At 37.3% G+C, this 22,333-nt stretch overlaps 1 protein-coding gene across 7 annotated transcripts in view; it reads left to right on the forward strand.

The window, feature by feature from the left end:
- BNC2 (basonuclin 2) overlaps positions 1-22,333 on the forward strand; it is a 421,558-nt gene that overhangs the window by 52,429 nt on the left and 346,796 nt on the right. For 5 of the 7 annotated variants that reach the window (XM_045840769.1, XM_045840770.1, XM_045840771.1 and 2 more), the window contains exon 2: positions 20,511-20,600. The exons of the other annotated variants lie outside the window; for them this stretch is intronic. In XM_045840769.1, coding sequence (XP_045696725.1) covers positions 20,511-20,600 — 90 coding nt within the window. The remainder of the gene's footprint in view (positions 1-20,510; positions 20,601-22,333) is intronic. 7 annotated transcript variants of the gene reach the window in all.

The following is a 22,333-nucleotide window of genomic DNA, read 5'->3' on the forward strand; positions in this document are numbered from 1 at the left end:
AGAAAAGTGCTTTGAGCATCTTTAGACCACACATGTAAGACTAAATACTTGAGCCTGAGAATTTGGAGTGAAGCCTCTTTAGAAAAATAAAAAGCACATACAATAACCTGTGTCTGTGTGTGTGCCTGTTTGGCCTTGAGATTCATTATTTTATGTATGTGCCATTGATTTCCCAATGTTTCTTAACTTACACTTAATTGGGTTGGCCAGAAAGTCTGTTACATTTTATCCCATAAAATAAAAGACACACTTTTCCTTTTTACCGGTAACTTTATTGGTTTGGGTATTTTGAGTATGTCGGCTATCTTCTGCTGTTGGCTTCTAGTGGGTAGAGGCCAGGGGTGCTGCTAAACATCTTCCAATGCATAAGACAGCCCCACAGCAAAGAATTATTTGGCCAGAATGTTAATAGTAACAAGAAACTTCTCAAACCACTTTTGACATGTTCAATCAGTCACAGCACCTTCTCCGTATACTGTACAAATCCTTTTTGGTGTTCCAGTTGCATTTTTACCTTTCTTGAAACAATAAATCATAATATACCAAAAAATTGCATATCTTCTTCCATTTTCAATGTTAAAATGGCTGTGCAAAAATTCACCAATTTTGATTAAGTTTTTTTTAATGCACACTGATATGTCAGCTTTCACAGTACAAGCTAACAAAATTGTTTCAAATGAAGCAGAGACAAACTAAACGCTACTAGAGCCATTCTATGGAAAAAATGTGACGGACTTTTTGACCAACCCAATACAATAGTCATATTAATTGCTTCACAAACCTACTTTTGGTGGTTTGTTTCACCTATCTTTTCCCCTTAACTTTTAACCTGTCTCATTACTGTACTTTGAATACCTGTTTTATGGAAAACAGAAGAATAGCTTGAAGGTATGTCTAGAACAAAATCAGTTGAATCAGGAGACGGCTGCCCAAGTTGGCATTTGATAGAACAGGAATGGTGTATGTGCTCATGTTCTCCACTGAAGACTGTGTGCACCTCTGAACTCCACTGCATTGGGGTTCCTTTCCTTAATCCTGCACTGGTGGTGTGAAGAACACCCAGGTTTCTTACGGAAGTCGGGTAAAGGGGTTAATCAGAATCACTACTGGGTAAAGGAGGTCTTAACGGAAGTGCCTAAGTATTGTTCAAACACACAGGATAAATGTGTTCTGCTTTAGTTGGCCAGAACAATGTCTCAAGCTGGTGATTAGGCTCTACTCCAGCTTTAACCTCAGGCAAAATTTATGCAGCTCTACTACCGTTTGTTGGGTAGTTAAAGGGGGAAAAAGGAAATATTTGCTTAAAGTAGAAATATTTTTTAATTAAACATGAAAAATAATAACTAAGTGCAAAGGGAAGTAGGCAGTAGGGAAATTGTTTTTAACTTTCCCTTGAAAAGATTAAGAACTTCAAACAAAAGGCCAGTATTTTAGGCATGGCTGTTTGTTAGGCCCTTACAGAGCATTATTCAACTGTGCTGGAAGTCAGCATCTGAGCTGCTTCTGTCTTTGGGTTGAAGAACTTGGAGGTGTAAAGTTATTCTTAGTTGAAAGATAATACCTTTTGCTACTTTCTGCTAACTACTCTCTGCTTGATGGGGGAGGAGTTCTTGAGAATAAGAGCCAGATATATAAGCCCATTAGATAGTAGTACAAATCTTGGCGTGAGTAGCATAGATAAAACAGTTTAGGCTGAAATAAAAAGGGAGAATAGTCCTGACCTGTGTGGCTCAGTTGGTTGGGCATTGTCCCACAAGGCGAAGGGTCATCAGTTCGATTCCTGGTAAGGGCTTATGCCTGGGTTGTCGCCCATCCCCCGTCTGTATGTGTGAGGGGCAGCCGATGTTTCTGTCACATCGACGTTCCTCCCTCTCTCCCTCCTTCCCTCCTCCTCTCTCGAAGAATAAAATCTTCAAGTAGAAAAGGGTAGCAATAAAAACTCCTACTTACTATGTTATATCCAAAAGTTTTCTGAGTGGTTCCACCACTCTGCTCATCTCCAAGCATTGAAACTTTATCAGCTTTGACTTAACAGTGGACCCCAGACCTTAATGCTCCACACCCACAAAGCCTTATATTCATCTTCTATTTTAACATTGACTTGGACCTTTGCAGCTCCTTGCCTAGATTTTTTTAACAGCATCTTTGTCTTCTTTCCATGTCTAATCTCTCTTGTTGCTGTCCATCCTGCCCAGCCTTGCTAGAGTGATTTTACCTGAGGCTTGATCTTGATCATGCTACTCAGTCTCCAAATTTTACACAGCATTTGAGTTTTTCCATGCCCTGGTCCATGGGCAGCTTCAACACCACATCTGATAGTGTGTTTTCTCTGTGTGTACTCTACACTCCAGATATTTTTTCAACTATTTTAACCCTATAGAGCTCATTTCTTTTATGTCCTTTCCTTTGCTCTTGGAGCATTTTATTCTAGGTACCTAATTAAATCCTTTTTAGATGTACCTCTTTTTGTGAAGTCCTTGCCTATTCTCTTAATGGTCAATGTTTTTATCTCTAAATCTAAGTGACAGTTTGTACCTCTCTTTTAGTTTATTATACCTTGTAGTGTAGTAACTTTTGTAATGGTTTTGTAGTCTCTTACTAGACTGCATGTTTCTTCAGAGTAGGGCCTAGGGACTGGTCACCCTTGCTATCTTTGCCATCTGTTACTTTGTGAAGTCATGCTGTGTCTACTCAAAATGTCTTCTATTAATGATGAAGCAGTATGTAAAATCGGGGTGTTGATACTTATCTCCTGTTCTGAGGAGCACATGAGAGAATTTATTCAGGTATGTAGCTCTGTGCCTGTAGGTTTTTAAAACCCAGTAGGCTTTTAATAAAAGCATAGTAGTTGTAGCCAGAGGGTCAAGGTCTGAATTTCCCCTTTGTTACCTACCAGCTTGTAATCTGTGGTCTCTGCTCTTTAAGTTCCTCATCTATAAAGTGAAAATAATGGCAGCATTTACCTTGTAGGATTGTTATGAGGATGAAATGGGTGTGCATTTACAGCATTTGGAGCAGCACCTGACAGCTCACAAGCCTGTACCATGTAGTTCAGAAGTCACTAGCCACATGTTGCTCTTGAGCATTTGACAAGTGGTTGGTCCAAGATGAGATGTACTGTAAGTGTAAAATATGCTCTATAGATTTCAGAAACTTGGTATGAAAAATACAATGCTAAATATCTCAATTTTTTATATACAGTGTTGGGCCCAAAACTCCCCCTTTTATTACAAAATCATAAGCTTGTAATTCTGTAACATAACAACATCACACACAAGCACACCATATGACATTTTAGGTGAAATGTTCAAATTAAAACTGTAAATGATTACACCTATATTATTACCTACCAACCACACTCAAGCAGGTGTTACTTCTGCCAGATCTTGTATTTCATTAGAAAAGGTAATATTTTGGATAACTTGGGTTAAAAATTATATTAAAAATTAATTTTCCCTGGCTGGTGTGATTCAGTGGATTGAGCGCCAGACTGGGAACTGAAAAGTTGCTGGTTTTGAATCCCAGTCAGGGCACATGCGTGGGTTGTGGGCCAGGTCCTCAGTTGAGGGCATGTGAGAAGCAACCCATCATTGTATCTCTTGCACATCAGTGTTTCTCTCATTCTCTTCCTCCTCCCCTTCCCCTCTCTCTAAACATAAAAAAAATTAATCTCATCTTTAAAAAATGTTTAGTGTCACACTACTAGAAAAATTCAAAGTGCATGTATGGCTCATATATGTCTATTGTGCATGAATGTTGTAATACTCTCTGGGTATTAGTTATTACTATTACATATATTTTTATTATTTTTATCTGTGGTGGTGGTGGTTTTTACATATGTGTCCCTTCTCTCTTCCCCCCATTTCTAGCTACTTGATGTCAGTGATTCTGGATAAGAAAAATTGGGAAAGAAAAGGTGTTAATAGATGAGATTAAAGATTAGGTCAAATGAGGGAACAAAGGGGTGAGCAGCTTTTCCTCTTAAGTCAAAGAAGACGGGACTAGTCTCTCACTTAAAGAGCCATGTGCTGTGAGTTGCTAACTTTTCCTTCCTCTGTCCCTCCCTTTTCTTTCTTTCTTTTTAAAGATTTTTTAAAATTTAATTTTACAGAGGGGGAAGGGAGGGAGAGAGGGAGAAAAGCATCACTGTGTGGTTGGCTCTTGTATGCCCCCTACTGGGGACCTGGCCCACAACCCAGGCATGTGCCATGATGGGCAGTTGAAGTGGAGACCCTTTGATTCCCAGGCTGGTGCTCAATCCACTGAGTTACAACAGCCAGGGCTCCTCCTACTTTCTTGAGTTGGTCATTATCTCTCTATTGCTACCTTATGCTTCCCCCTTATTATAAGGAGGAAGAAAATTTGATTATTGAAATTGGATATCCATTTACAATAATGAAAATGGAAACTTATTGAAAACTATATTAGAAAGGTTAAGGATATTTTTTTCTTTTGGTTCAGAAAGAATGAGTTTGTTTTCCATAAAGAAGTGAATTTGGAAGACAATATTTAATGAGAATGTAAAGACTTAAAAAAATTTTTTTGGTTATCTTAATTTGAAGTAACCTTCAGCTCCAATGAATTTCTGTTGCTCTGCAATAAACAGAAGCCATGCCTATGACTGCTGATCATGGTTGAAAAACTCTATGCATCAGTTACTTCAAATGGTTTTATAAAATACATATCACATGACCTGAAAATCAGTTTGCACATATCTTCCCCTTCAGTTTTGTGCTGTCTTTTGGCATTGAATATGCTGGAAACTTTAGCCATCACAGACTGATAACAGAACTGTCATTCCAGGATAATTTAAGAGTTTGATTTGAGCAGCCTCTTTTAGGAGGCTGATCAAACAAATCTTGCTGATTATGTGTTCAATAATTTCTTGGGGTCTTTCCCATAGTTACTTTTCATGATAACTTGTTCTCTAAATTGAATATTTACATTATGAGGGATGGGGGTGTGGCAGACTAAATAGAGATCATTTAAAGTGTTGGTTTTCTTTGAGATCATAAGGTAGAGTGAATAGCAGTATCTCTCTGAGTGCCTTAGAACCAATAGGGAACAAAAAGGCACTTGAGAAACCCAGTGGACATATGTGGTTTCTTTATGTTAGTAAGTCTTTTGAGAGGGTAGAATCACTGTAATGCAGAGAGTCCCCTCAGGTATTGTGTGGGTGTGCCAATTGGCACATTATGTTTAAGTTTCCCTACTTCTCTTCCAAATAAAAATCTTTGAACTATTTTTCTTATTTGAACTATATCTAGCTGATACCTGTTATTTCAAATATTGCCATTTGAAGTGCTGGTTACCTGCTTACCTGTGAGATGAAATGTTACAAAGGAGTGACATATCCCAAGCTGTGACCTCTATGGGTTTGCATGCTGTTTCTGAATACATAAATCCTAACTTGCACAGTTTAGGTGTGATTATGTTACAAAATATTGGTTTATGAAAGGAATCATAATAAATTTATTTTAAGTAGTAAGCTTCTGTAGGGACTTTGAATATTTCAGTTGTAAAATATTGATCACAACTTCAAGGGCAACATCTATTATATAAAATCAGACAGACCGATATCTCTATGCCAGTGAAGACTAATATATTAGGTGCCTCAGTATAAGTGTGTGTGTATACGTGTGTGTTTACATGCTGTGCACCAAGTGCTTAAATATATACTTCCCTGCATTCCTTACTTACAGATAAGGCAAAACATTCCTCATTGCTCTTGCCTGGAGTTATGGCCTCCCTCATCTCACTGCAGGTATCAGCAACACACAAAATAGTAAATGAGGAGATGAAACAAGTAGGTCCAGAAAACATTGTCCACAGCCCAGTGGTCCATGTCGCCAAACTTCTACTTCTAGCATATATTGTATAATCAGGAGAGGCGACACAAGCCAAATCCTTTCAGTACACTGTGTCTGGGGAGGTTGGGAGACCCAGAGGTTTATTTCTTGTCGTAGCAGTCTTGACTGTGACAAGGAGATCTTGGAAGTTACCTGAGAATGTCATGAAAATCCCATTCCCATTACTGTTATTTCTGCTGTATGCTTACTGGTTAGGAATAGATTTGATTTATAAACTCACACACATACACACAACCAAATGAGAGCACCCTTGTTCTTTGCATTGAGATCACAAACAAGTGTACCTCTCCCCTTATATAGCTCAACATAAGCTCTTGTAATGAAATGGGCTTTACTTATTTGTGTTTATGAGGAGTCCTTTTAAAGCAACTAGAAGCTTTATAATTGTTGTTATCACTTCTTCCCTTTCTTATGGAAATATTAGACTCAAAATAGATTTTTAAGAATATGAAAATAATGACTTCCCTGTTTAATTCCATGATGGGAAGAAAGAAGTTTAGAAACTATCCCTGTTTTCAAATTGAATTATTTTCCTTGTAGATAAAAAGAGATACCATATATGCTAGTAAATGTATATTTGTTAGTGTACATTTTCCTGTTAATTAGCATAGTATTAATTAAAAACTACTTGCTGAGAAAGTTCTGTTTTCACTGGGTCTGAACTTTTTCAGAAGTTACAGCTAAACATGTATTTTAAATGTTCCAAGTAGAATATGTTAGTTTTAAAAAATAAATTTTGTTTCAATCTTTGCAGCTGTAGTTTACTTTCCAGGCATGAGAAATATCTATTTTATTAAGTCCTGTGAGGAATATGTGTCACATACATTTAAGAAAAATGTATTTAAGATGAAAAATTCCAAAAATGACTTCCCCCTGGTGTGAAGTAAAACAAAAGCTCCAACTGCATCTCTGCCTGTGGTAATGACATTGAGGTGACAAACTGCAGGCAGGTGAGGTTCATGGGGATGATCTCAACACCTGCACTATGAGCTTTGGGGAACAGCTGGGTCTGGAGCTGGCGTCTGGCCTTGCTTTCTGTTTGATGCAAGACCAGCTCTCAGGCTGGGGGCCTCCACATTCACATGGAAGACTCCAAGTGTTTTTAAATAGGCAAATGGGACTGTGGTTGGGTAGTATCCTCTGGTTTTCTGAATCTTTTTCCCTGGGATGCAGAGTTTGAAGAAGCCTGAGTTCATCCGCACTGTCCTCCAAGCCCAAGTTTTTCACATCAGTTTAGAACTTTTTCCTGCCAAACAAGTGCCACTTTGGAAGCCCAGAGAGTGAAGATTTTTGTCCACTTCACTTCCAGGTCTGTGTCTGGCCAGGTAGCAAAAGGTAAGCCATGTGAATGGTTTCTTACCCTCCCAGGCCACACTTCATGCCCCTGCAACTGCTCAGTGGAACTCTGGGGTAGTTGAGAGTGGTAAACATTACGGGCCAGCACAGCCTTTCCGGCTATAGCACCTAAAGGTGACTGACTGCTGATGGCATTCTTTGGTTGAAATCTTTTTCACAACACCCAAAGATATCTATCTAATCTACCTACTTACCTACTTGTGAAGCGAAAATCAGGGTTGATTCTGTTTGAGAGTTCCACGCCATCATCTCACTCCACTCAAAGAAGACTCACAGAAAGGACCTGGCTCATCACTGTTTGTGGGTATTTTTGCCCAATCACTTTCTTATCACCAAGGTCACATGCTTCCTTCCTCACCCGACCACATGGGGCTATTCTTTTCTCTCCAGCACTGAGTGTTATTGGGCAAATGCCTCCTGGAAGTGCCTCTATAGTTTCCCAAGGACATCAGGCAGAAGCTTGTGCCCTTTTCCTTTATTAAGATGGCTGTGGATTTCTTTGAAGCCAGAGATCAAGAACAGTCCAAGTCTAGCCTTCAGATTTTGGTTTGGCCTGTATACTGTTTTAAAAACTGTTTGAGAGTTCTTTAAAAATCTGGGGAGATTTTATACAACAGTTCAGAATTCTGGCTTTTCTTGAAAAAATTGGAGGACTAGCAATACATTATCTGCATTAATGGGTATTGCAGGTACAGGAGCCAGATAGTGGTTTCTCCTTTCGGAATAATGGCCTTCAAGCCTTTTGTACCAATTATATACATACGTGAAATAATATTTATATTTACAACGTGCCACACATTTTTGTTCTGTTCAATTTCATTAAAGCATAAATGTTAAATGCCACTAAAATGACTTTGCTGTCCACTGATGTCCATGACCTGCAGTTTGAGAAGCATTGCTTTCATTGCAGGTTCTCCTTACTGAGTCTCTTCATTTCAGGATGTGCATCAGTGTGCTTAACTCAGGCCTCCTATAGCATTATATGGTTCCCTAGGCTCTCTCAATGGCCATTCACATTAAGGAACCAAACAGCCCTGTAGAACATCTAGTCTGCAGCCTCTTTAGGCTGTGGGTATCTAGGCAAGGGTTGATTTTTTCAGGACTCCTGGGTTGTAATACTGAAGACAAAGGCAAAGTGAGTGACTTTCTTTTGTCTTAACACAGCTTTTTTGCCTTACCACTGCCAAGATAAATGAATAGGGGGGATAGGCTGTTTCTGGATGGTTGCTCCTAGCCTGTCCTACAGATTGCATAACAGTGGGCCCTAGTAGAGAGGTATCAGGGACAATTCATATTACAATGTCATTCTTTTTATAAAGCAAAGGAAGTTTTTAACCATAAGATACCTTAGTGGCTTTATATTTGCATTACAGATTTTTTAGTACTCATTAACTAAAATGGGTAAGTAGGCTGGGGGCAGAAAAAGACTAAAGGGATTTTTTTAATGACCTCCTTTACCTTTTTTAACACTCATCAGGACCCTGGCCATCTAAGCATCAATAAGAATGATAAAGCATTCTTTTACACAATTTAAATCACATGTTTATAGTCAGTTATTTGAGTTGTGTGAATTGTATTCCTCTATGATGTTGATGCAGTAGAATTTGATTCAGAAGATGTGGCTTCTTGTTCTGGCCACAAGTATTATTGTGTAAACTTAGGCATTTACAGATGGTGTCCGATTTGTGATTTTCCCACTGCCCAAGATGGTGGGAAAGCCATATGCATTCAGTAGAAATTGTACTTTGAATCTGGATTTTTATCTTTCCCAGGGTTGTCGATGTGCAGTACATACTCTCATGATTCTGGGCAGTAGCAGGGAGGTGCAGCCCCAAGGCAGGCACGGGATCAAATGGTAAATCATTGCCTCTTCACAGTGCACTTGTGTTGCTAGCCTCTTTTGGATATTGTGTTCTGAGCTCATTTAAAGTAGGCTATGCTAAGCTATGATGTGGTAGTTTAGGTGTATTAAATGCATTTTGGGTTTATATTTTGAACCTATGATAGGTTTATTAGGACTTCGAACCCTACTGTAAGAAGATTAGTACCTATATACACAGTCCAGCACAAATAATCCCCTCTTTTTATTACAAAATCATAAACATGCAATTCTGTAACAGAACAATATCACACTCAAGCACACCATATGACATTTTAGGTGAAATGTGTACATTAAAACAGTAAATTATTACACCCATATTATTACCCTACCAAACACACTCACACAGGCATTACTTCTGCCAGACCTTGTATACTAGACCTTGGATTTCCCATCAATACAATGAGTGTGATGGACGACATCTTCTCCATACCCATCTCATTGACTTTTGAAGATCTCATGAAACTATATTGTGTGTATACATACATATATACATGTAAGAGTATAAAACACAAGTCTATATAGGTGTTCTTTTATTAGGATTCAGAATTATATATCACAACTGCATAAAGTGCTTCAGGTATTTTATATGGTTATCAAGATAACTTGACTTCTAGCACCCTTATGGGGAAGATGGGGCTCATTTTGTTGAGCCCTTTCTAGCTTGGATAAAGATGGCAATTGAACCCAAGATTCATTCTCTCTGCATTACAACACAGTGGGTCTTGGTATTGCATACTGCAGAATTGCCATGCATTGAGCTTTTAAGAAAGGAATTTAGCAGGTAACCATGTTTGATTTGGTGAAAGCTGATGCTGAGATAAAAGTGCTGTATACTTGTTTGCTTAGGGCCACGATAGAGGTAAAAACAGAAGTGAGAATGTTCTTGCTCCTCATCTAGGACTCTTTCCCTAAGACTGAAGTTGTTGGGTTTCAGCACTCAAAGACATTTTAAGTCTTTCATTAAAAAACCCCCTGAACATCTTGATGTTTTCAGATCTATCCTAGTCCTATCACGTGTTGAGTGATAGCACACTTCAGACCACTCAGAAGGTCAACAAAGAGGGATCGAGCAGGGGGCTTGTTTTTTGTTCTTATCTCATTGTCAACAACACTTCCTCAAGCCTGCATCCTCCATCATATACAGCTCAGAGACAGTGCTTGTCTGACAAAGGACACTTAGACCCAGGCTATTTAAACCTCAACCCAAATAACTGATTCACTTTGGAATTTGACATGAACAAATTCTGGTTTCTAAGAAGTCATATGGGAACAGATGTTGCAACTAATTCCAAGTCTAGCAATGGACTCTGGTTGGATGACAAAGGTGATTCTTTCTCCATTGTATGGCTGGTGGGAGGGAGGGAAGGATGAGGCTCTCTTCTTTGGAGGATAATCTAGTGTATTAGAGTCTGTGTTTTTGGAATGGAAGACATGAGCTTTGTGTTCTTTCCTTGTCTGAATCACCAGCTTGTTAGCCTTGGGCAAGTTGCTTTGAATGTCTCTGAGCCTCATTTGGTAATTATTCTTAGACTGATTATTATGCAACCCAGGGCCTAGACCTTTCATTGAAGCCACACTTATTATTTCTCTTTTACAGATAAAAACATTGAGGTTGAGAGAAAAAAAATAACTTGCCCTAGATCACACTGCATAGGAAATTGGTAGAGCCTGGTTAGGAACCCAGGTTCGTGTGACTCTAGCCTCTTCGGTTTGAAGGACCACAGGATTCTGGGTTCTGCTGTTTGTCAAATAACATTATAATTGAAGACATCAAAGAATTCATCACGAAAATGATGGATGATAAGCCTTACAAAAGAGAATTTGAAGTCACTATTTTAATTTATTAGTCTATATTTCTTTATTTATTTAGTTCTACCTGTGTTTGAATATTGAAATATATCTAATACCTGAAACTGTCAGAAATATACTCAAACCCTTTTTAGTGTATAAATAGAAATTTATATGTATATAATTACTGATAGCTAACATATATAGCCTAGCTATTTTCTTTTTTAATACATATCTGTGGATATGGTTTTATTCGAGAAAGAGAGGGAAGGAGAGAGGGGGGAAAAGAGAGAGAGAGAAACATAAAGAGAAAAATAACGATGTGAGAGAGAAACGATCTTTTGCCTCCCATACATGCCCTGGCCCGGGATGGAACCTGTAACCCAGGTGTAGGCCCTGCTCAGGAATTGAACGTGCAACCTATTGGTGGATGAGACAGTACCCCAATCAACTGAGCCACCCTACCAGGTCTAGCCTACCTCTCTTTGCAAGCTCTATGCTATGTATTATTATTCTTATTTTACAAATAAGCTGACGAAGCTCAGAAAGTTTCAATTATTTTATCTGATCACCACATAGGTTGCTATATTAGGATTTGCCAGTGTTGTTTGCTTTGTTTTACAGAATACATTATTAAAATCCTATTGTTGGCCATTACAAGTTTATCTGGTTAGCAAATTTCAAAGTCCACTTCTCAACCCAGAGGAGAAGAGCAAAGAAGTCATCCTAGACAGAAGCACATTTTTAGGTCTCAGAAATCACTTAACTGGAATTTTTATATTTTAGATAATAACTTAATATTCATTAGTGAATTAGTGACTAGTTTTTATTCTCAAAAGATTCAATTGAAAATTTATAAATGTAAACAGGAATTAAGTTCCTTCCCACTTGTCTCTATTGCTCTACTCCCACAAATAATATTTAGAACCTTTTATGTCTGTCTCCTTAAGAAGTGTTCCCTTCTTGGCCTCTCTCCCTCCTTCCCATTTCCTTTATTTATTTTACTATATCCTCCTCCTTATTAAAACCTTCATCTTATTAATTACATGCAGATGACTTGATGCATATTGCAAAACAATATATTTTATAGACTGATTTAATAATGTAATATTACATGTATGGAGCAAATAGATTTCTGTTCCTTTTTCGTGATCATGGGAAGATTTAGGAGAAGGTTTAGGGGGAAATTAATATTTTCTGCTTTATAAACTCTGTTTTCACTGAAAAAAGAATGCTATCATGTATTGTTATTGAAAATAACTTTGTGCACATAAGATTTGATCCTTTTACCACCATTCTTCTAATTTATTCTTCTCATAAAGAGATCTTTGGTCTTGATATTATCTTTTTATTGTCTCAAAAATGGTTATTTGTCAGATGGTTTTATACAGGATACTAAAACTTAAAAACATTCCCATAGGAAATAAACATGTAACTTTGCCTAATGGAATTTTTTGATTATAGATAATAATCAAAATGTTGGTAAGTTCAAGAGTGTGTAATCTCTTTTTAACATTACACTGAGTCTAACCTAAAGAAAGACAGAAGACTATTTCTTGGCAAAGTTAATTTTATAACATACCTGACATATAAAGCCCAGTGAGCTCTGGGCTAACAAAGACAGACATCTGGGATCCTTTCTTTCTGTTTCGCATGTAGAGCCACATGGTGGTGGGGGTGGTGGGCTAGGGAGAGTTTCCATTCTTGATTTAACAATCAGGGATAGTTTCTGACACCTGTTCATTTTCCCAGCTATGCCAAACCAGGTTCTCAATCTGGAAGAGTAGATAATTTTAGAATCTTAAAATGTTTTGCACCCTTAGGGAGACTGCAAAGTTTTGTAAATAAACACGAGATAAGTTACTAATACAAAGAAATTATACTAAGGATACACATGATATAAAAAGAAATGTTAGGAACCATCCTAAGGTTTCTGGGTATTCCTCTCACCTGTTTCTCCACCCATCCCCTATTGCCCACCTACTCTTCAGAAGCATACATGGTCACAAAGCTTAGTCTATATAAGTAAAAAGGAAAAATTGACAATATACTTGTGGCATAATTTTTCAGGGTAATGGGGTGTTGCTAAGAATTTTTAATCAAGCTAAATTTTCCTTTGCTTAATTCCTCCTTATCATAAAACTCTAAGCACACCTTTAAAATAGGGTTCCTTTCCTCTGCATTTATTTTCTTCCAGTGTTCAAGGGTTTTCACATCACTCCCTATTACCAGTTTTAGCCAAAGTGATTTAATAAAATGGATTTAATCTCTCGATATTAATCAGTATTTTCCCCTAAGTGACTCTGGGACTAGTCTGAGGATTTCCCTCAGCTCGATCACACTTTTCCTTTACTATGTGTCACATCTCTGTCTGCTTGATCTGAAAAACATCATTGGCAATGTCTGCTTCACAAATTATTTTAAGTTAGAACCGAATTTTACTACTGTTAAACTGAAAACTTGTCACTATGTTGCCAGTATAGGTGAATCATCTTAATGAATTAATGTATGTCAGCATCAGACTGTACACACACCTCCTTCTTTTTAATTTTAAGTGAATTTTATTTTTACTGAATTGGGGTTTTGTTTTGTTTCTCCTCCTCCCCCTCTTTTTAAAGCAGAATTCAGAAGGGCCACTGTGTGTGTTTGTGTATATACCCAAGTTACACATGTTAGGTACTCATATTTGTACATACGCAATTACTATGTAGTAGAATGAATGCCCTTTGAATGCAAAAATAGCCAAGGAATCATGTGCCTGGCTCTTTTCACCTAGAAATTTAATTGTGCTCAAATAGCTCTTGCAGACTTTTGCATAAAGGCTTCCTACTCCTAAAGATGAGTTGTGTTCTCTGACAAATCCTAATATGTCCATGGATTATTTAGTAATGCTCATTTGAAGATTTCAGAGAGTTTTATATTGATCCAGTGGTGCTACATACTAAACAGACCCCCACACCACTTTTAAACCCATCAGGATAATCCCCCAAGGAATGAAAATCTGTTTTCTGACATGTGAAATAAATGCATCATTTGCTTACAAATACTAATAGTCAAGAGGCTGTTCATTCTGTGTATTTCATATTCCATTTCATATTCCACATGGTCTTCAGCAATTGGAGAGATCCTGTGAAAACAGTGTGTCTCTAGGACATGCAGATTAATTTAAAAATATTTGAAGAAATGTAATGTCTGTTTCATGGGCAGTCATACTTTCAAGCACATACCACTTCACGTGCAGCATTTGAATACTGCATATGAGCATCTCTGTGTATATACATAAATGTTGTGTACCATAGTGAATAAGACAGTGAAGTCTGGGTTTTGAACTTGATACTTGACTGTGACCATGGACAAATTTGTTTCAACCTCCATGTGTTTCAAAGACTTCATGTATAATTTGGGGAGAATACTAATACCTACCTCAAAATGTAGGGAGGATTAAGTAATTATATGTGAAGTAAATACAGTTTCTAGCCCAAAATATGTTTAGTCAGTGTTCATTAATTTTTGGAATAAAACTGTTATTTTATGATTTTATTGATAAAAAGATCAGTCCTACTGAAATCTTTCTATAAGAATTAAATTTTATAGCTAGCAGCAAACTCCTGTGACATTTCATTCTGTAAGTATACTTCTGTATAGCATTTTTCTATACAGAAGCATGTGAAGCATGTAAAAGCCTGAAAGAGTTAAAAACATTTCCTTGTTTTTCAGGCTTTAATTTAGGCTCATTGTTATACAAAAACTGTTAGCCTGGGTAAAGCTGCACCTTGAGCACTGATGTAAACTGAGTTTTTCAAAGTACATTAAAATTTGCCATAGTCTTCCCTTGACGATTGAGAGATTTGCATCTGGTAGCGATTCACTCAGCCGAATGGAAGATCGCACTCCTTAGAGTGCTGATAAGCGGACACATGACATTTGCAAAGAGCAGTTTGCCCACTCGAGTGCCAGGGCAAACTGGAGAAAATTCTGTGCTTCCAATTTCATCAGAAACGTAGGGAATATTGCAAATGACACTACCAAATCAACTGTAAATAGATGATAATTTGATTGACATCTGGAAAGCTGTCACCGGCTGAGCAGCCCGTAACAGGAACATTTACTGAGTGCAAAGGCAGCTTTCAAGTAAATCACTTTTTGTCCAGTGGGGCCCAGTCAGATTATAATTGCATGTCCTTCCCTTCATTGCAAATTCCCCATTACCGTTACCAGCAGTGTCTCATTTAAAGGAAGGTTGTCTTCCAAATATTCAGTGTCTCACGTTAACTCGTCGCCTTCCTTCTAGGAGGCATGCTATGTGCTGAATTGTCCAGGTCTTGCCTCCCTTCATTGTAATGAAACTCATTGGTTCTTCTTTTTGTGTATGTGCAGAGGCATATATTATAAATTAACTGTTGGGTGCAATATAGCACGACTAAAGTTGGGAGTTAAAGACACTTCCAGTAGGATTTTAGCATAGTCCTCAGAATTGTCTTCACTGTCATTTTTGAATAAACATTTTGGCACTGATGATTTTTGAAATGGCAGCATTTCAAAATTGAACCAAGGAGTGGTGCCTTTCTGCCTTGTTGGAAGAATACAGGATAAGTCTAGAGTTAGCATTAGTTCCAGAGCTTTTATTCTACAACTCAATGTTTAGGAATATAGAAAAACTGCAATTACCAAAACAGATGGCCATTTAAAGGTTCAATTGTATGATAGCTTATGTAGTGGAAGATATTTTGGGAGTGACTGTTAAGTCAATGTACATGTGATAATCTAGTCTGTTTGTTTTACCAAGCAGATACTCGCTACCTGTTTTTTTTTTAAAGCAATAGCTTATGCATTGTAAGTTTACCAAGTAGTATAAAGTTATATGTCTTCATTTCCCCAAATTAGCATCTCTCCATTTGGTCAAGAAAATGAAGGGAAATACCGTAGTTGCTTCGCCTAGGTACACATGGCTTCCAAAGAGCATCATCTGGCTCCAGCAGAAATCTCCAGGTCTGAAGATGCCTCACATGTGGAGTGCAGAATGCCTCATCATCTTGGTCTTTGAATTTCAAAATGATAATGTTTTTGCAAAAACTCTTTGGTCACTTCCCATGGATTTGAAAAGTGTCTTGCTTGAAATGGATGAAGAAAAAGGTGGGGAGTGTGAAGCAAGTTGTCTCTACTCTAGGAGTTGCCCCCCTCATACAAACATAGATAGGGCCTGAAGCTGCGTTTGCTGGAGTGAGACCATGGGGCATTTGCCTTATAGGAGGGGCTTTAGATCTCTGTATCACAAACCATCAACTAATTTTTGGGCACACAAATGTGGCTGCTTATTGTAGCTCCAATGAAAGGGCATGGGAGTGGAGGATATTGCTAATTATACCGAGCCTGCCTGCATTGCAAGTGTCAGATGATTTGATAGGACTGACATGCAGCCAAATGGAATAGGAAAAGACATTGCAGTGGACTGTTGGTCCATTAGTTTGCTCAGGCAGCTTGTTTTACTAAGGAGCCCTCTAATGGTTTCTGGGCAATAATTACTCTCTCTCTTCTTCATGCTATTCAACATGACAGGCATTTGCTGAAGTCGCAGCTAATATATTTGCACTCTAACTGGCCCCAGTGACGAGTTTCCTTGAGTGTGTTTGGCTGGGAAATGAATGATGGTCATGTTTTTTTTTCTTTGAGAACATTTCTCTAATGTAGAAGACAGTCATTTTATTTTGCATACTAAGCAGGCGTGTGGCATAACATGAATGCTGCTGAAAAAATTGATGCATTAGCTGTGGACTGCCCATGCCGTGTCTCCTATTTTAGGGGTTGATGGTATTGAAATTAAATGCAAAACTTTCATGGGCTGTTGTACTTATGTAGTGATAACTGTAGACTCAAGCCAAACTAAGGAAGAATATATAGAAATGAACCTCAGACAACTATCTTGAAACTATACAGAAGATTATTCCTTTGTTTCAGCAGACTTATATTTGGGAGGTAGTATGTATTCTTTTTGTGTTTCTGTTTCCACTTAAAGTGGGTGTCTTAAAATAAAATATATATTAGCTTCCCCCCCATTGTTTTCTCATTCACTTCTTTGTGAAGTGTGGTCAGTTTTGCTTATCACCTTATGTTCCCTTCAAAAGTCACTTGAAACTTCCTAGATTAGTAGTTAAGGTTTTATGAATGACCTTGAATTCTTTTGAAGTTCTCCAATAAAGTTTGTTTGTTAACGTTCTGCATTTAAAGGTAATGAATATCTTGATTATCAATACTGTGATCCTTGTTTTCGCTAAAAATTTTGGAGGATTTAAAGATTAATAAAAAGCCTTACATGAGAAAATAAAGGGGAAAGAGAAAAATAGAGAAATACAGCAAATTATGTAGAGCAGCAATTTTCAGTCTTTCATCTCATGGCACACATAAACTAATTACTAAAATTCTGCAGCATGCCCCAAAAATACAATATTTTTTGCCGATCTGACAAAAAGGAGATACAATTTTGATTCATTCACGTAGGACAGCTATTGTGTTGGCTGTAGTCATTTTTTAATTTCACAGTATAAGGGAAAAGAAGTCAGTGCCCCTTACTAAATAGTCAGGTATTGCATGTTTTAGAAATTCTTGTGGCACACTGGTTGAAAATTGCTGGAGTAGAAGATATGTCTAGGATTCTGAAGTCATTTTTACATTTGTATATATCTGTGGGGAGATAATTACAATCAGTTTTTTGGTTTTCTTTCATCTAGTCAGGTCTCAGGCCTCTAGTATATTGAATATAACCACTTCTTTTGGGGGAGGATGAGAAAACATTAGCAACAACTTGATTTTAGACAATTATTTTTCCCTTCTGCTTCTAAAACATAATGTAGCTGCCTGATAGAAAAGCCTCTTACTTTTTTGTATATCAGAAAGAAGAGAAAGAAAGCTATCTTAGAAACATATTTAAAGCACATGATGAAAATGAAAGGTTTATAAAAAACCTTTTAGAATCTATTTTCTTTGTGCCAGGTACCAGATGTTGATGTTGGCAGTGCTTAAGAGGGTCACAGGGCATTTAAAATCACTAGGCTGTGGGGAATGAAATTCCATGTCTGTTGTACTGAAGATTATTTAAAACTTGTGTTTATCTAGCAGTAACAGTACAAAAGTACTTTTCCTATGTGAGCCCCTCTTAAATAGGTACCCTAGAAATACATGATTAATTAAATTGCTGCAAAATATATTTTTGTTCCTGGGACTCTTTTAGCATTATTAAAGTCACTGGTTCCATTTAAGACTTTATTTTTCAATGTGGAAAGCAGATAGCTTTCAACCTTGCTAGACATGATTGGCCTTAAGATTGAGCCATCCATTTCAAAGTAAAAGATGGAGGTTTTGCTGCTTGTTTATTATACACATGCAGAAAAGGCACATGTACCATATTTAAATATTTCCTATGTATCCTCTAGAAGTAATAAGTTTTCAAAAAAAAAAACAAAAACAAAGAAACAAAAGCAGGACCTGTTGGTCCCCTCTATGTAGTTTCTTCTTTGGGTGAGCCCAAGTTCCTTTTCTCATTGATAGGATTGTAGGGGAGGAATAAGTTTTCCTTGAGCCTCTTAGGATCTCTGTCTGGGTCTGAAAATTAAACTGATAAAAACAGGTTAATAAGAGAAAAGCATACAGATTTATTTGATAAAAGTTTTACCTGACATAGGAGCATTCATAAGGAAATGAAGACCCAAAGAAACAGTTAGGCCTGATTATTTTATGCTAGGTTTGATGAAGGGTACACAGTTGTGGGGTACACAGTAGTGAAGAAGGGTGCACATAGGCATATGATAGGTGCAGGAATATGAAGTAATTGTAGTGACCTGGGGGAAGAGTCACTTGCGTGTGCTAGCATTCTTTTCTGTATCCCTTTGTCTTCAGAGATGAGATGTCCCTTTCCTCTGTGTATAAGTAGGGCTCCTGGAATAGGAAGGTTTTATGGTCTGTTTCAGGGAGGATGGGCTAGGGCAAAGTCCAAGTGACCTTCCTGCTTCTGCCATTTTCTCCTTCATGTTAAGCTATTCAGTATGCCAGGGTGCTTCATTTTGATGTCCTGTGGGGTTAGTGGTTTCCATGCAAAAATGGGACTTTAGAAAAGTTCTGGAAAACAAAACTGATTTTCATGTTCTCTTGAGAGTACCACTTTGTGTTCATTATAGATTATTGTTTCTTCTGGCACTTCAAGTCAGACAGTGATCTTACTGAGCTTTTCCAAAGGTTTTAAAAGGACAGTTTGTTATAGTTATCTTTTAAGATTATACTCAAGAAAATTTATTTATAAATACAGTGAAATTAATTTTTATAGGCTATAATTCCCTTGTCCATCTGAAGGAATTAGATTCTCTTTTTCTGTAGAAAAGGAAATATTTCAAATAGTCTTGCTATCAGGGAAAAATATTGGGAGGAGATAAGCCCGTGTGTCATCAGTTGTTGCCTCTGGATACTGAGATTATGACTAATTCTGTCTTTTTGTGCTTTTGTACACTTTTAAGATTTTCTAAAGCTAGAGTATATCGCTTGCACAATCAGATGAAGGAAATACATATGTGTATTTTAGCTGAGGCTGATACACCTAAAGAGTCAAACATTGCCTGTTATAACAGCAGATCCTGGAACCTTGGTTCTAGACAATAAAAAAGCAAAGCCAAGTTGATGTTTGTATAGCTTTCAGAGCCACCTGCCATTTGAACTGGTGGTACAGTCGCAGCCCACCTTCTTACTGGGTTTTCTGGTGACCAATGGAAGCAATTGTATTTATAACTTAAGTGGCAGAAAAGGCTCAATATTGTTGCTTTTAATGCCACATGGTTCTTTATCTTCTTCCTCCCATGTATATGTCCTGTGGATATATCTTTATTATAGGTATAGTGGTCATTTAGTGTATTTGTGCAGTGGAAATGGACTTATAGGGTTATGTGGAGAATCATGGGTGTAATTATGGAATTTCCTGTATCATATCTGTGTAGTTTAGTGGAAAATGCAAAATGAATACTGCCTGCTAGGTGGATACATTTAGGATTACCTCGTAATTCATAAAGTCCTTATTATAGTTTTTAATGTTACTTTCAGTTGGAAGAATTTCTTTAAACCATAGCATTTTATAGTTACTTGGAAAAGTTGCATAGAAGACTAGTGTTTGGACTCAGAAGACTGTTTTGTTACTTTTTAAGTGTGATCTTAGGGTAGTATTTTTAACCTCTGAACTTTGTTAACCTCATCTGTAAAATGGGGATACTAATATGCCTTTCCTTAGGGTCCTTGTGGGGATAGAGGAAAGTGTTTGTTTTGTAAATCCATGTATGTTTCATTTATTGAGTAAGCTGCTCTTGGCAAACTAACTAAACTTGAATGGAGGTGATTTGGATCAAACCCCTGACTTCAGAGCCTAGAGCCAAATTGCATTTGTCCATTCTCTTGGAAGAGGGGAGGTCAAAGATGTATGGTTTTAATCTTATTTTTTCTGAGAGGCTGTGCCTATTTTAACCTCAAGCTTTTCTTTAAAAACTTGGAAATAGTTATTCATTTTCTTTTCCTAATTACTTGGCAAAAATTTAGAATTCAAAGAGAGAAACTAGTAACAACCACTTTTTTTTTCACACTTCCAGATCAACAAAAGGAATTCTTGGGTCCTAGAGACCAAAGAAAGAATCAGCAGGAGTGCCCAGGGTGAATTGATGGATTGGAGAGCCTGGCTGGTAATTACTTTCACTGAGCTAAAACATTAACTTAACGCACAGGAGCAGGGTGAGATAAAATCCGGATTTGTGCTTCCTCCTCCCCTCCTTCATGGAGATCCGATGTTTTCCTTCTGGAGACAGCCTTCTCTTGGGTGGGGTAGCCCTCCTTCCTTTCCTTGGCGTGGATGTTCATGCCCTACTGTGGCAGACTAGTTTGGTTTTGGTTGTCCTGGGCAACTATTGGTGGGGATATATAACGAAGTCATCCAGCTTTCAGGGTGACAAGGAACCCAAGTTTTTAAAGGGTTTTCAGCTAAATACCAGATATTTACAGATTTAACACATCTTAGGATTCAAATTCCAAAATTGGCAAGCTTCAGCTTTTGGTCTTTTGTGACACTTAACCTAATGCACACCTTGGGAGGCCAAGAAGGTTTCTTTTTAAAATCAACATATTGATTGTTAATAACTTTCTAGTGTGCCATGCTATGATAGATTGTGAAGCCATAATGTCATTTAGTGACATGATCATTTAATAATGTGTGTTTGCCAGGGGTTGGGAGGGCCACATACATATTTCCAAGTAATTGTCAAGCCATAGAACTTGAGAGCTCATTTAACCTACAATGCTCTCAGTCCCAGCCCTTCTGTTACAAGTGAAGGAATTGGATATTTAGAGAGATGAAAGTAGTTTCAGCTCACTAGAACCAAGAATGGACTTGAACTCAAGTTTTCTGCGTTCAAGTTGTTTGTTACTTTATGGGGATACAAATAGTAGGTACCTTATGGGATTTAGAGAGAATCAAATTTTAAAAATCTATGTTCAGGGTTAGGCACAGAGACAGACATGGAAGAAGACATAATAAAGGAAAGCCACCATCAGTGTCATTATCATTTTACTTTTTATTGTTGCTATCATTACTACCACCACCATGTTTTATAAGATAATCAAACAGTTCTTTGGTATGCACCGTGTTGTAGAAGCCTACCTTTTGCTAATAAATTGAAGCAAGTACTCAACTTGTCATGACTCTACTTAAAGAAAATCTCTAAAATTTTTGATACTTTTGACTTTAGTAGAGACCCACAAAAGACATGGCACAAGATAATTGAATTTACAGTTCTGATTTTGAGTTTTGTACATTTTCGGTATATGTGTTGATTATATTTCTACTAAGATTCATCAGATGTGATTCTGTTGAAGTACATCCTCTGGAAACAGCAGGGATTCTGCATAATAATGTTCATTGTTCAGCAGTATCCTGAACTTCCTTGTTTCTTTAGAGACATCTATGTGGAATATATAATATTTTAAGTATTTAAGTTTCCTAATCCCGTCAACACAGGGCTTTAAGTTGGAAGACTTTAGTTATGAAATCTATTCTGATGCAGTTATTCAAAAGATCTCTGACTTTAAAGGAATTTTTGATGACATAGGAATATACTCACAATATATTAATGGAAGTGGACACAAAGCTGTAAATAGTATGACTCCAACTTTGTGGCATATAAAAAGGTTTGTGTGTGTATATAAATGGAATATGAAATACTGGAAGGAAATATACCAAATGGGTAATAATAGTGTTACCTGTTCTCTGGGTAGATTAATAACAGATTTTTAAAATTTTTGCATGTTTTAACTCTCTTCCAATTACCTGTAACTTACTTCTCATACTTTATATAGATTAAGAAGAAAGAAATTGTCAGTTGTGCCTTAATAAGATAGTTACTGGTTAATGCCATTTTGTGTC

This window comes from Phyllostomus hastatus, unplaced genomic scaffold, assembly GCF_019186645.2.
Source record: "Phyllostomus hastatus isolate PE091 unplaced genomic scaffold, TTU_PhHast_1.1 phas_contig_34, whole genome shotgun sequence".
NCBI lineage: Eukaryota > Metazoa > Chordata > Mammalia > Chiroptera > Phyllostomidae > Phyllostomus > Phyllostomus hastatus.